Source organism: Phoenix dactylifera, chromosome 3, assembly GCF_009389715.1.
Source record: "Phoenix dactylifera cultivar Barhee BC4 chromosome 3, palm_55x_up_171113_PBpolish2nd_filt_p, whole genome shotgun sequence".
NCBI classification, from domain to species: Eukaryota; Viridiplantae; Streptophyta; class Magnoliopsida; order Arecales; family Arecaceae; genus Phoenix; species Phoenix dactylifera.
The window spans coordinates 17,273,599-17,288,895 of NC_052394.1; the positions used below are offsets into that span (position 1 = coordinate 17,273,599).

General features: G+C 35.2%; 1 protein-coding gene across 2 annotated transcripts; it reads right to left on the bottom strand.

The window, feature by feature from the left end:
- Nucleotides 1-2,445: 2,445 nt before the first annotated feature.
- On the bottom strand, nt 2,446-15,239 carry LOC103709058 (golgin subfamily B member 1-like). Of its 2 annotated transcripts, XM_008794235.3 has the most exons (7): nt 15,018-15,238; nt 14,865-14,922; nt 13,280-13,762; nt 8,399-10,448; nt 7,615-7,821; nt 6,174-6,518; nt 2,446-2,809 (listed from the first exon to the last, which is right to left on the bottom strand). In XM_008794235.3, exons 3-6 carry the CDS (start codon nt 13,648-13,650, stop codon nt 6,201-6,203), a joined length of 2,946 nt encoding a protein of 981 aa, XP_008792457.2. In that variant the 5' UTR covers nt 13,651-13,762; nt 14,865-14,922; nt 15,018-15,238; the 3' UTR covers nt 2,446-2,809; nt 6,174-6,200. The 2 variants fall into 2 exon arrangements, with proteins under 2 accessions (XP_008792457.2, XP_026661184.2); XM_026805383.2 differs by lacking the exon at nt 2,446-2,809 and having other exon boundaries at nt 6,401-6,534; nt 15,018-15,239.
- Between the last annotated feature and the right edge of the window lie 58 nt (nt 15,240-15,297).

Genomic DNA, 15,297 nt, shown 5'->3' on the forward strand with positions numbered 1-15,297 from the left:
ATTAAAGCTATCTACCAAAATATTGGCAGAGAATATTTTCTCTTTCCTGTTAAGATCTCTTCACCTAATTCTGTGTTGGATTTGACTTGCTAGTTGGTGGCAGCCTCCTCAAGCTTGCGCCGACCTCTGTCTCAGTTTGCTTGTCTGCTGCTGCACGGAAGCCTCTCAGATTTCCAGAGTTGGTAGCCACAGGCTCCAACAGCCTTCTTATTTGGACCTTCTCTTCTAGAGATTCTCTCTCCAAGGAGGGGGGTGATGGAAAGCTTGCATAAAAATGCAGTAGAATCAAAACAGAGAGGAAAGAAAGAGCTCTGAAGATGGCTTTCATGGTTGGTTGGGACTTGGGATGGTTAAGCGATGTCCATTTATATATGATCTCTGACCCCATTATTACACCTTAAGAAGACAAATTTGCAGTAAAGGCAATAGATAAAGGGAAAAAATGACACTTCAGCTGACTGAATAAAGAAACAAGAAGTATTCTACCAAAAATAAAGTAAAATAAAATAAAGAAACAAAAAGTATTACTGAGGCAGGAGATACCATGTTACAAGAGGATTACACAAACCCACTGGTTAATAAAATCATTTTTATCCTTCGATTTTGAGCTGCTTATGTTGATTTATATCATGGCCTGCTTTGTGTCATGTGCAAGTTCAGCACCAGATGTATCAGCATTGAAGGCAGAGAAATTTCTTGTTTCGAAAAAAGAATTCCTCATGAAGCATGCGATTTCAGTCCATACCCCATCACGTGGTAGAAAGGCATGATGCACCTTGTGGTATGTATTATACCTTACAAGTCACAACTTTGTACGGACATATCACTCTTGAAAGGACCACTAACTCCCACAACAAACAAACCTCATCTTATCTTTTTGGAATTCAATGTAATCTCCTACCTATAGATAGTGTTAATAACTGTTGACGAATAATAGTTCCAGATCGGATAAGTTAAGCATTCTTGTGGTGCTTATATACTCTTAGAACCATCCATTTAAACGCCTGGGTTGGGATAGTAACATGGCATCGGTTTGGTGTTATCAGACTTTCACCATAGTTTGTACGAGTCTATGTGACCATGCCAGTGATGTCAAGAGGTACTAGTAATCAAACAATAGCATCTGATATTTTACTTGCAAGCAGGTCAAGATTTAGATGGGTTGACTTAGCTTAGGTTAGCTGGGTGAGCAAGCTTTCCAGGGCACATATCAGAAACAAATCAGGTAAGACATAGAAGTTACGTGTTCTGGATTCCTTTGGCCCATAGATTTGTAACGAAAATGCCATGAGTTTGGTGGAAAGAAACCAGTCAATAGACTTCCACATGCAAAATGGATTTCAGCAATTAGGTCATTTGCCTCTGTGTCAAATTTCTAGCATATAAATCATGGATTTCAGCAATTTGTAGGCTTCTTAATATTACTCAGATGCCTAACACCAGCATCCATCTCAAGGGACAATTACGATGCTTCCTCAAGATGGTAGCTTTCCTTCTACTACGTATCTCCATTTCTTTTTTTGAGCGAACTAGTATGTTCCTTTCTATCATTGCTTCAGTAGTGAGGTTATCTCTGCTTATTTTTATTATTACGAGGGTGCTTTTGTTTTTTTTTTTTCTTTATCTGCTTTCAGAATACATGACAGAAGGGGAATTAAAAGGAGTACCGCCACATGAAGATCTCTGTATTTCTCGAGTCTAGGGGAGATACCCGAAAAACAAATGGATTTTTGTCTAATAAGTTTATGAAAGCAACCAAATCCAAAACCATGCAATCCAGGGTTCCTTCAATTTAATCTTCTAGTTCTATACTCATACAAGAAAATAATTATAAGCAGAGGTTAGGTGTGGAAATCAGGACTGTTTTATGAACCGAGCATTTTCCACAGACATCTATATTCTTGTTCGCATTGGTCACATCACATTTTATTGGCAATTGTCAAAAGTATAATCCATAATTGCTTTGAAGTACATAACATATGAAGGTTAACTACATACCAACTGTGACATGAACAAAAAAAGAGTAACGTATCTGCCATAATAGGTTCTTCTAATTCGCAACAAAACTTTCTGTGGCATTCCATTTAACCAATGCCAACAGAACTTGGCTTCAAAATTTGCAGTATAAGTGATCTGGTATACAAAAAAGAGGAGAGTGGGTTGGGGTGGGGTCCCCTGGCGGGTTAATCTCACTGTTAAAATTGTTGAATGAATTCAATTGCAAGGAAACAACATAAGAAATAGGTTTATCAATTAGAAAAAATAATATAAAAATTGTTAAAATTGTCGAACCATTTGCATCCTTGCAGGCAATGGATAAACTCATTGAACTTGTTTTAGTAGTTCTATATAATCGAAAAATTTCAAGTTAGAACACCGGTAATTTCCTCAGCGCACGCATGATAATTCACATTTAAATATTTCATCTACATTGCACTTACCAGCTAATTCAGTGAGACAAGTTTTATTGCATAAAGTTTGATTGCAACCTCATATATGTACAGAAAATATCAAATAACACCTGCTTTCCTGTATCAATAATGTCCCCCCTTAAACCTTTGGATACCTATAAAAGAAACTAGAGGGGAAAAAAAAAAATCTGTTCACCAATAAACTTACTCTATATGAGTTCAATCAATGAAAAAAATGGAAAAGCATACCTAAAAAAATATATATACAAAAAAAGTACTATTTGTTTTCTAGCAACAATGTTTGTTCATCCAGCATGACAGTCAAACTCTGAGAGATTTCTTCTGATATTTGATTTAAGCAGCAAGAAGCCTAGAACAACAATCCCAGCAAATGGAACCTGTAAAAAAATAAAGCTTGAGTTATGCTCACATTAGAATCAGTTGATTTCAAACATCCACGTTGCTCTGATGTGCTAAATTGCTAACAGATGATTAAATGCAAGATTTGCAATTTCAGGTAAATGAGCCAATCTGGTATTTGTCACATAGTGATTACCGCAGAAGTCAAGAGTAGTGTATCAGTATATGACAGAGGTATCAGTGTATGACAGATCTGCACGCTGCTGGTTACTGCTAAAACCTCTTCTGGTTGGTAACTGGGTCTTAAGTATCACTACCAATTTTTTGGTATTCATGCTGGTTGGTCGCATAAGTTCCGTAGATGTGTGTGGTCATCTTAAGAAGCATATATTGGAGCAAATGCAGTGTAAATTGAGTCATGTACCAGCATATGTAGGCTGAATATGGATCGGATATAAATCGGCTGCTGGTATAACCATATTTATATCCATAAGAAATACAAATATGGATATTAAACGAATACCAAAATTAGTATCCATATTTGCTCTCAACGGATATGGATACGAATCGAATATTAAGCATATCCATATTTGTTCTGAACGGATATGGATACAAGTCAAATATTAGTTATATCCATTTTTATCAAAATATTAATATAAGTCGGCTATTATTCAGATATAAACCAAATTTTAGTGGCATTTAGTGATGAAAATTAATATTAGTTATATAACCATTAGGACGGAAATAGAATTTACCATGCAGATCGCAATCAACATATAAGTAACTAAAGATCTAAGATATAGTTATTAAACCTGTGCCGATACCGATCGTTCAGGTCACTAGTTCGATCGAGTTTGTATTAGAATATTGCAAATAAAAAATTATATAAAAATATTAATAATTTTTTACATCAAATTCCATCATTATTCTTTAATTATATCATCAATAAAATAAACATGAATTATCTACTTTTTATATATCTTGTAAGAAAATCATATAAATGTAGAAACACATAAAAGTTATTAATTTTAATTTTTTTAACAATGAAGTGTTGAATAAATTGATATTTTACATATAATAAATTTTTATTCTAATCTAATTTTCAGAATTAATTTAATATGCTATTATTATACTTTATTATAATTATAATATTATGTACAGTATATTATATAATAACTAATATAATTTTTAATATTTTTTATCATAATTTTTATTCTATTTATAATTTTATTATTATTATTATAGAAAGAAGACTTCCTCCTGTGCCTCTTCCAAGCAAAACTTCTATTTGGTACCACAACCCTTGTTTCTATTGTTTCTGGAAGAAAAGGTAAATAATTTGCTAGAGAAGAAGAATCCCAAGATCTAGGGCGTCTTTTTGTATGGAGATAATGCCTTCACTTGTTCAAGTGAGACCGTCTGGATGATTGTCTAACCAATAAGGGATGGCAAGGTAGGGCTATAAATATATGTTTATAATTGAATTGATTTAACTAAATAATAAATATGTTTATATTGAATAAATACTTCAAATTATTTCATACTGAATAAATAATTTGAATTAATATTGAAATATTAACCAATTTGTTGATCAATTTGAATTCATATGTGCAGCTCTTATGATGATGGTTATTGAAAGAGAAATCCAAATCTTTTGGACTTTTCTCATGAATAGGTTATATTCTAGAAAATAAAACAAAGTATATTCGATTTTCAGTTTTTTTTATCAAAGATAAAGAATATGATTTTATAAAAATAATGATCAAATATAAAATATGAAAATATACTTCAAATTGTTATTTAATTACCTGAATTCATATGATAAGAAAAATAAACTATTAATATAGAAGTAAAAAGGATGTTGTAGCTTGGCGGTTAAGCACTTGCCATATGAGTTTGAAGAATTCTTTTCAATGGATATGCTACAGATTTTAGACTAAGATTTCGAATCCGGATCAGACAAGATTGATAAGTAGATATTCGAATTCGGATCCGGATCCATTCGATGCTGGAACTCCTATCCGAATTCAAATCGAACCGGATATGGAAATGGATGTGGTTGGATTATGTCCGTCCCGTTTTCAACCCTTGTATGATAGATCTGCTAAGACCTTTTCCTTTTTTAGTTGGAAAATGGGTCTCAAATGTACCTCTACCAATTTTTGGTATCTATGCTAGGGTCAGTCACACAAGTTTTATAGACGTCAATGGTCAGCTTGAGAAGCATATATTGGGAGTAAAATGCACTGTTCATCAACACACAAAGCCACTGTTAGGCAAAGGATATAAGTAGGTACAAATCTACAATTTTCTATCGAGCATTCCATCCAGACACTCATAACAACAAAGTCGGTGTGTTTAAATCTATAAACAAAACCATAATTTTGAGGTTAGCTTTTCTTCTAGTAACATGTCTTAATGTTTATCTTCAGTATCACTACAAGCTTTTCCATACCCTTTCTCACAACTGCTCTAGCCCTTCTGGCTACTCCCTAGGTCCTTTTCCACATATTCAAGTGCCTCTACTTATTAGGACCTCCTCTGATTTTCGAAGAACATGCTTTCATCATCTTATTTTAATGTGACCTAACTCTATCCTCCATAGTTTTACCACATATTCATCTCAATATTCTTATTCCCATCACATTCATCTTCTTTTCTTAGAAAATTTTTATTGTTTAACAGTCTGACTCACGCAACTTGAGGGGCTTATTGTTAATTTATAAAATTGTCACTAGTCTCCAAGGAACAGGGACAAAAATAATAGACAGAACATCTATGCACAATACATTTTCTCATTTTTTTGTTTAATTATTAGCTCCAAATAAATTTTTTTTGTTTAATTAGTCTTTTAGAATATAGGTCCACAATTTCAGGGGATAAGCATTCCTTTTGCATTGGAGTGAATTCAAACTTTCAAGTAATCAACAAATCCTTGGAACCATTTCAAAAGTTTCTAAGCAATAACCAACACCATTACTAAAAAACATAACAACTAACAACCATTTGAGGCTCATGATCAACTTCTTACTTCTTAGAATGCTTATATAATTGGCCTAGCCTGTTACATGCATCTAAACGTCCTCTACATTTCCAAGAGTTTTGTTTATATAACTGCCTTGTTCAAATAAAATAGAACATATACTCCAAGGAGATATATGGTTCATAGCAAGGTTAAAAAATATTTTGAATTGAGAGCAGAGTAAAAAACTCTCCTCAAACAGTTAATTCTTTTAAATATAAGCAAGAACACTTCCAAAAAATACTGAAAAAGACATGTAGTTTATATTTAAAAAAACTTTAGCAGAAACTGGCACTCTCACGTTACCCAATAAAGAAACAAGAAAAACATGTTAAAAGAAAAGGCAAAGAAAACTAGCATGGAACGGTTAACAGACTTACATTCATCAGTCTTCATCTCATTTTTACTCATTCCAGTGAAAATTCTTTCACTGATCTAGGACTACCGAGGATGTCAAATGGCTTGTCGCCAAGGCTGTCTTTCAGGATAGCAATCTGCCCCTCTTTGGTGAGAACCTCTTCGTCAAGTTCTTCAATTTTCTTTTTAAGAAAAAGAACCTCGTGATTCAGAAGCATAACTTCCTCTCTTGAACGCTTCACTTCCTCCCACATATGGTCCCTCTCCTCAGAAATTTTCATAAGTATATTGCGTGTTGCAGTCAGTTCCTTCGTGCACTCTTGAAGGTCATGCTGGAGCTGGTTGATGCTTTCATTTTTCTTCAGCATCTGTTTATTATTATCACTGTCACCATTATTGGATATAGAACAAATAACAGTAGGAAAAGACCATAATTTAAATGGGTAGTTAGTGGCTAACACATACCACTGTAGCCTTTCTCAATTCTGTATTAAATAAATGGAAAGAATAAAAACCATGTGCAGATCATGGTAACTGGTGTCCTGTATATTTAAATAAATTTTACTGCTAGCAGTGAACCATGTAGATTTTTGTCATTAAGACCAATAAATTGACACTCTATCTATTGGTCTGTAAAGCAAGTAGGAAGCATCTGCAACAGGGGAATGACATAGTGAATCTGAATTAGAAGTTCAGAAGCCAACTGGGAGGGATCTGGATGTATGTCATGGTGGCTAGTGTCTATTAATACAATCCATAATGCTTTGCTGGAACAACTGTACCATGTAACTTTTTACATCAAGACACTAAAAAAGACAAGATGAGAAACCTTTTTCTTGGTCTGTAAAAAAGAAGCCTTAAGAAAGCAAAAGACGTATATTTACAAAAAGAAAAAAAGGTTCAAAAAAGAAATCAAAAAGAAAAAATATGCATCCATTTATGTATAGTTCCGTACAAAACATAAACATACATCCATAGGCTTTATCATTATGCCAGCTATAGATTAAGTATTCAACTTGTAAATCAGGATGCTGCAACCCATCCCCCCCCCCCCACCCTCTGGCCAAAAGTAAAAATGTAGAAAATGATCTAATAATCTTTATCTAATGTTTTCTCTTTTATCTTCCAGGCTGCATGCTTGACCTAGATCGCAAGCAGCAGAATTAGACACACCTATATACATATCTAAACATGGACATTTGCATAAAATATGAAGGCAGATATTCATCAAAGATATCACAAACACAGAAGAATAGAAATATCAATTTAGAAACAATTCAAGCTGTATAGCATTGTGCGATGCCATTAATATGTAGAGACATCCCTTACTTGTACATTTAATTCTTAATATGTATAGGAAATTGTCAGCGCCAGATGGTCATTATATTGCACATGTATGGAACATATCCATTTTGTTAACAAGATAATACTAATGGAAGATATATTTAGCAGACAATGCCACACCTGAAGCTCCATATCCTTCATCTTGTGGGTGAGACAGGATAGTTCATCCTGCAGCCTCTGAATCTCAGTTTGCAAGACATCATGAACCCTTATTGAAGAAGCCATCTCTGCCTGTAGTTGATCAAGTTCCAGTTCTTTATAGCATAGTTTCTCTCGCAGTACTCTCGTTACCATAGTCTCTGCCTTCAATTCAAGTTCTAATTCATCCTAGATCAGTAGAAGGAAAACATCAGGCAAAAAGGAATTTCAAGAGAAAAAAACCTATAGATACCATCAGGGGAGAAGGATCTTTCCAAAGACTTATTATCATGAAGCTGAACACTATTATGTATTCCATAATTTGTAGGACTTTTGTTACTATTACTGTAGATATCATATTCCATCTCCAGCACCAAAAATTTCATTTTTTTTCCTGGAGGCATAAGTGGGCATGTGCCATCCATCTGTCTACTTTCTCATGTCATAACCGCTGCTCCCTGCTCATGAATGAGAGGTTGGCAGTGATGGCATGAAGAAAGAAGACAATGGATTGCATGTCCACACATTTGCCGCCACATGTAAATGGAATAAACTGTCTAGTACTCAATGCAGTAATCAGAGATTCTCCCCTAGACTAATATGCAAGATTGCACCTGACTCAGGCATTTCAAATATCAACTATCCAGATTACAGATATATCCACTTATAGAGTTCTTGAGATGATGTTAGAAGTGGGGTTGGATTTAAAATATTAAAATTCTAATTTTGTCTATAAAAATCAAAGAAAGTTAAAAGTAGATTATACCTTTGAATGTTTTGACCCGTCACCTTCTGTAGTCTCTGGCTGACAATCCAATGCTTGTGAACTGGACTTCTCGACTAATATTGCTGCTATTGTTTGCAAACTTCTTCTAAAGTTTTCATGCCCCCTCCTTAAACTCTGATATTTCACAGTGCAGTCAGCAAATGAATATTGATCATCATTAGCTTCTTGGCCATGTTCATACTTCTTACGATTTATAAAGCCCAATAGCTCACCACTAAAGTGATCAAAATCATGGAGCAAGGAAAAGCCCTTATTCTGCAAGAAATCTACCTGGGCACAAAGCTCCTGGTCAAGCTTAATTGCTGAGAACCCATAGCCATTTCCAGTAGCTTGCAGGCGACTCAAGAGGCCCATGTTTTCATGCCTAAGGGATTCCAGCTCATGCCTGAGAGACTCTACCTCCTTCCTCAGGTTCTGTTCCACACCTGTCAGACGTAATTGCTCCATCTGCAACCTACTTACACGATCATCTCTCTCTACAGATTGCTTTCCAGTCTCATCATTATAGCTCTGTCTCAAACCATTAATTGTCTTATCTTGTTCATTGCAGACCCTTTGCAACCGTACAACCACTTTCTGCAGTTCCTTGTTCTCCCTCTCTTTCTCCTTGTAGCTTCTTCTGATAAAATCTCGATCCTCTTCTGCGCCATTTAATTGTTCCTGCAATTTAGATGAGCCTTGATGGAGCTTGTGATTCTCTGTCTTCACTTGCTCCAAACTAGCTGTCAGATCATTTACTTGCATTTCAGAATTCATAATCCTATTTCTAGTATCCACTTCAGAACCTTTAAGTGAAGATATTTCCCTCTGAAGAGACACATTTTGCTCTGCCAGTTCCCTTACCCGTTCCCGAAGCCTCTGTTCTTCAGATTGAAACTTTTCAAGCTTCGTGGACCAGTCGCCGGACCTTCGGTCCAATTCTTTCTCTAAACTTGATTGCAGTTCATTCTTCTCCTTTTCCAACCTCCTAGTTCGAATGTCTAGTTCTAACTTAGCATGTTTCAATCCCTCTTTTGTAGATGATCTCTCTACAAGCCGGAACTTTATTTGTGATAAGAGCTCAACTGCCAAGTTTTTCCTCTCTTCAGTAATATTCCTAATAGTCTGAAGCAATGATGGCACATTCAAACTGCGGTTCTGAAGTTCTTCCAGCTCAAAATCTTCCTCTGATAGAAGCATGATCATTTGTTCTACCTCCTTCACCTTTTTAAGTAACTCTTCATCTATATCCCATTCCAATAGCACAGAACTTGTGCCTTTATCATTTTTAGTGTCCATTGAACCATTTTTGGGAAAAGAATTTTGACTTTGAAAACCCAACCACTCCTTACTACAACAGTTGTTAAAATTCTCAAAAGGTGGAGTGCAATCAGTAGAACAATGTTGGCCAATGTCATTTAAAGTCAAAGAGGGCAGTGGTTCTGATGAATCCTCATAAATATCTTCAATTGTTGTAATAGTTTCAGAGTCATAATCTTGAGACTTCATCATAGATTTCTCATGCAATGCAAGCAATGAATTCTCTTGAGTCTTTTTCATGTGCCTCTTTGGGGATGCTGGCCTGAGATCATCTCTTGTCCAATCTCGTGCAGAAAGGTGTCGATGGACATCTTTTACCTCCCGAAATAAGTGGGTTCTAAGGTGATCTTTGCAATATGATGGTGAAGATGGTGCTGTAGACTGAACCTGTGGTGGCCTTCCTGAGCTGGGAAATACTCTATTCTCTGACATACTACAATCATTTTCAGTATCGAGAACATATTTCTGAGAATCTTTCTGGGATTTGATATCCTGAATCTCCCCATCAACGTAGCGGTCTAGAATTCCGTTTCTATCTAAAACCTGAGTTAGGCGAGCAGTCCTGCATCTCAGTGGAATTGGAGAGTTGAAAGGTGAATTTCCTGATGAACATTGCCAATGTCTGGATGAACAAGGAGAATCTAATTTTTCAACACCATGCAAATGATGAACCGCAGACCGACCACCACCTTTAGGTTGTGTACACCCTTCCGGAGTCTGGGGATCCAAGCTGAAGTAAAAGGAAAAATATCATACAGTCAGACAAACAGTTCAAAACAAGATCAGAAATTTATCCAAAAAGACACCAAATAAGGAGCACATCCAGATGGTTGGTTCTAGAACTAAGAAACCTCTCCAATTTGGGAGGGCAAAGTTTGAATCCATCTTTGAATCCATCACAAGCAAGTGTGCACCATGTCTAAAGACACATGCACATTTCCGTGTCCAAGTGCACAACCATATGTGCGTGTCCAAAAGGGAGACAATTTATACATTCATATGTATGTACATATGTACGTAAATACAGTTTATACATATATACATGCAAATAGATGGATGGATGGATGGACTAATTGTATGTATGTATGTATGACTGAATGGTTACCACCAAACAGAGTCAGATGGGGGAAGGAAAACAGGAGGGAGGGGGGAAAGAGAAAGCAGTGATACCAAGAATGGTAATGCTGTCAAGAAAGAAGCAATATCTTAATATACATAGCAAAAATCTTCTATCAGTCAAAAGCCTGATCTATTTAACCGAAAAATATCACTGACATATGATCAATTAGGGCCGCAGTGAGCACCAACAGGAAACATCGCTAGTGAAAAATGCAAATGAACATATACAGACACAAAAGGGAACTGCTAATGAATGCTTAACTGTAATCTTTCTCTATCTCGGATTTTTTGTAGTGAGAATTTCTGTAATTTGAAATTGCTGGAAGCTATAAGCTTATCACCTATCAAGGCATGCATAACAAACAGCTTAAACTTCAACATGCTACTCATTCCCAGGTCTAGCATCACCAAATATATTGCATATGCGAGATGTTGTGGCTAACATATAATTCTAACTCTTATATAGAATGGGGAAATTATGCTATCACAGAAAGGGGAGTGTAATAATAAATTTCCCTAGAAACATAGGGTGAGGAATGGCATTTAGGTGCGTCGTTCCAAGAAAAAAATCCTGGACACTGCCACCACTTTATGCTATTCTTTTCTGAGATGTTGTATGAATCAATAAAGATGGCAAAAAGTGATATTACGTCATTCACGCACTTTTTTCAGAAATTTTGTTATCAATTCTGAGAAACCCATATCCAAGAAACTGCAAACAGGGTCAGAAACATGACATTATCAATGACTTATCTCACATATTTTAAGCAATTTTAGAGTAAAGCTTATTTGAGTTTCCCCATCATAATATTTTTATAAGAATGATGTCGGTCCAGACAACAAATCTGAAATATCATAAATCTTTTTAACCAAGGAACATAATCTTAAATTTCTAAGCTGTTTGCTTCCCAAGTCTTATAAAAACAAACTAATGCCTCTCCACCCACTTCTGCCACACATTAGAGAAGTTGATTTTAGAAATTGCTCTATCACTTTTCATAAAACCTGTTTTATATAAAAAGCATAATAAAGTTAATAAATATGGAAAATGACTTCTGCAAAAATCAGAACTCCTGCTCCACACATCTTCTATTTTACATTAAACACACAAAATAAGTTATCATCATTTCTTTTCAGAAATCCAAAATGCAACCACGCTGCCCCATATTGTTGGGTCATCATTATCATGCAATATATATTGCCAATTGAATTTTATGCATTTCGATTTTATCTGATTCTTGCTTAAGAGAAAGTATGAAGGCGATCAAAAAACTAAAAGTGATACAAATGCCATTTTCAGCAATAGGATAAATCGTCATATTTCAAATAATACTTAACTTTTAACCAGCCAATGAAGTATGACGTGGGAGGTGAAAATAAGTCAAATATGAAAGAAAACTGTTTCCCCACATTTTAGGCAAAAATTAAGGAAGAAAATTTCTGAGTAGGATGTGACAGCATGCAACTGCAGTGAAAGTCAATTCTTTTCAATTCCAACATGCTATGAAGTTTTGTGGAGGCACATGCATCTAAAAACTTAGAGCAACAATGAAAGGAATTGTTCTTTATTCTCGCAGAAGAGGACTGCAGAAGAAATTAGAAAGGAGTAGCAAACAAAAATAACTACAACTTGAGCAACCATGTAGCATATATGACTATATGTATATATCAATTAAAACAAGTTATTTGTTATTTACTATCTTTGATTATCAAAACAACTGGAGTACCATGCAACAATTAAGCAGCAAACCAATGTAAATTAAGATTAATGTGAGGTTATGCCACTCCAAGCATGCCCACAAGGGCAGATGCATTGGCATCACCATACTGCATGCTTGGTGAGTTGGCCCAATAAAATTATAGATCATGCTATCAAGCTACTTGACAATCAGAAATTATGAATCAGTCCATTTCTCTCCAAACAAACGTAGGTGGAGTAAATGGATGGAAATGCCTTAAAAGCACTTCTATCATAAAACCATCATCATAGTGATTTAAATGTATAAGTGGTCCCTTGTCAATTCTTGAGAGAGAGAGAGAGAGAGAGAGAGAGCATGTAAAGCTCCATAATGTAATTATGCAGGACATATCCAATTCAACAAATGATGCAATATAAAAATAAACACATAAAAGTGTGTCATATGCGAATTGATCTATATATAGGAATTCTTATCCAAAAAAGAAATAACCAGATTACCTATTTAATTAATTAAAACTAGAAATCTAAGAGTGCCTACAAGATGCAAGTGATGTTTCACTCATAAATACAAATAGAATTCTAAAAGTTGACTTCAACTGAAACAAGCAAAAACACCCAAGTCTAGTTATCGAGAATCGGCTACAATCACAGTTCAACACAAGAAAATCGAAGAAACGGAAGCAAGAGAAACCCCTAGGAACCACAAACATAAATTTCAGTAATTCATGTATATAAACACTTACTGGGCATGGCATTCAGTGACATGATAGGGTGAACTGCCATAAGCAGATGGCGATCTGCTTAAATTGCTTAAGCAATACATATTTCCTTCTCCTGTACTACTATGAATTGCAGAGCAAAATGAAGGGTCTCTTCTATGATGCGAACAAGGCATAACCTCACATTCTGGGTATCGATTCACTGGTTTAAAAGCCGAATCCTTGAGCATTTGAGAGCCATCCCGAATCTTTTCACCCACTGGAATTTTTCCATCATTCTGCCGTGGTGTCTCCCAATAGATGTTCTCCTTGCTGGAAGATGGAGGAACCGTAGGTGTTGGGTTGCTGTTTGCACTGCTGGATGCTGAAGCTCTAAAAGAAAAGAACTTCCTCATTTCTGAAAACTTGCAGATTTATGCTCATGTGGGTCACAGAAGGTATCTTCCAAAAGGCAAGTTAAACACTTTTCTTTCCTCAAAAGCTTCAATCAGCAGGGTAGCAGAACCCCTGATCAAGAAACATCACAAAATAAGAGTATAAAAAACATACGAAACCCAAAAAAAAATGAAAAAGAAGCATATAAGCTAAGAACCCTTAAAAAATAATGAAACAGGTCTGACAGGAGGTGAAGAAACTTCTTAAAACCCCACCACAATCTCAAGTAAAAAGATGCAGCCCCTCTAAGAATCACTTATCCTAATGAGATATAAGCACATAGAAGACTGCCAAAATTATCAGATGTCAAAATTGATATCAATAACTTAAAATCCTAAAAGACAAACACAAAATGGTCAAACATAAGTCCTTTGTCAAGGAATAAGGAGAAAGATCAAAGAATCAATCCAGAAGTGAAAGAATCCCATCTAAGGATGCAAAGAAACCACAGTCAATAAAATCTATAAAAGGATAGATTATGATGTCAAATATGTTAAAAATTTGAAGTAGAAATTAAATACATGTATAAAACTAAAGAAGAATCTTAAGCAGAAACTTAATAAGAAATTATTAGATGCAACAATGATAGAAATAAGACAAACCCAGATGAGACAAACAAGAACCTTCCCATCCTTTTGAACATGCAAGGGAATAATATTATCAAAAAGTGAGCGAAAAATTAAGAAAAAGATAAACTAGTGTACCCTATGGAATTCAACAACCATCACTATTTCTTCGAGGGCAGAGTAGAAATACTACGAACAGAAGTAAGAAGAAAATAGAGTTTTAAAATATTTTTTTTAAGAAAAAACTTTGGTTATTCCACTAGCATGTCTTCATATAAATATATAATCAGATTACAGAAATATCAAATCTTGACTCTTGATTTCGAATTACGGAAAATAACTTCCTTTAACTATACTCCCTTAAACCCTAAAAACAAAATTCAGAATTACGAAAAAATAAAAACGAGCTACAGTACGATATTCCAATCGAAGTCATCCGATAACATCTTCAAATGAAATCATCGAACTCCTTAATCCAAAATTCCAAAAAAAAACAAAAACAAGTGAAGAAAAAAGAAGAAAAAGAACCCGCAATAAAATTCAAGTTAAAAAAGAAAGAGATTTCGATGAAATCCAGAAAAATTCAGAAATCAAGAAAAGAAAAGTACCTCGAAGCTTGCTCTCTTCTGCTTGCTACTCACGGACTCAGACCAAAGCCCCCGAAAACTAAAACAAATCAAACAAAGGACTTTTTAGGGCATCAATGGAACGAAACGGAATACGTTTATTCTCTCATTAATTACTAGGAACAAGAAAGTTACCGTTAGATTGTCCTCCGAAGTCCGAATCCCTCGCTTTTTTTTTGAACTTCGAGCTCCAAAGAATTCAAAAATTCCAAGAAATTAAAGAAAAATATTGCTTTCTGATGGTCGCGAAAGCGTGCCGATTTGCTGGAATCGATCGAACGAATTTTTCTTCGCCTTTTTATTTTTATTTTTTTGAAATTTCTCCGAAGAGAGAGAGTGCGGAGAGAAACGGCGGCGTTGGAGGATTTTAAGGAAGATGGCATGGGGCGCGTGGGAGCTGGTGTTTGCCATTTCT

Bases quoted from the DNA above. Each gene is read 5' to 3' on its own strand.
- LOC103709058 (XM_008794235.3), bottom strand. From the start codon at position 13,650: ATGAGGAAGTTCTTTTCTTTTAGAGCTTCAGCATCCAGCAGTGCAAAC. The intron at 10,449-13,279 runs GTAAGTGTTTAT...CTTTTACTTCAG, and splicing joins GTCACTGAATGCCATGCCCA to CTTGGATCCCCAGACTCCGG. The intron at 6,519-7,614 runs GTGTGGCATTGT...AATAATAAACAG, and splicing joins TGAAGGATATGGAGCTTCAG to ATGCTGAAGAAAAATGAAAG.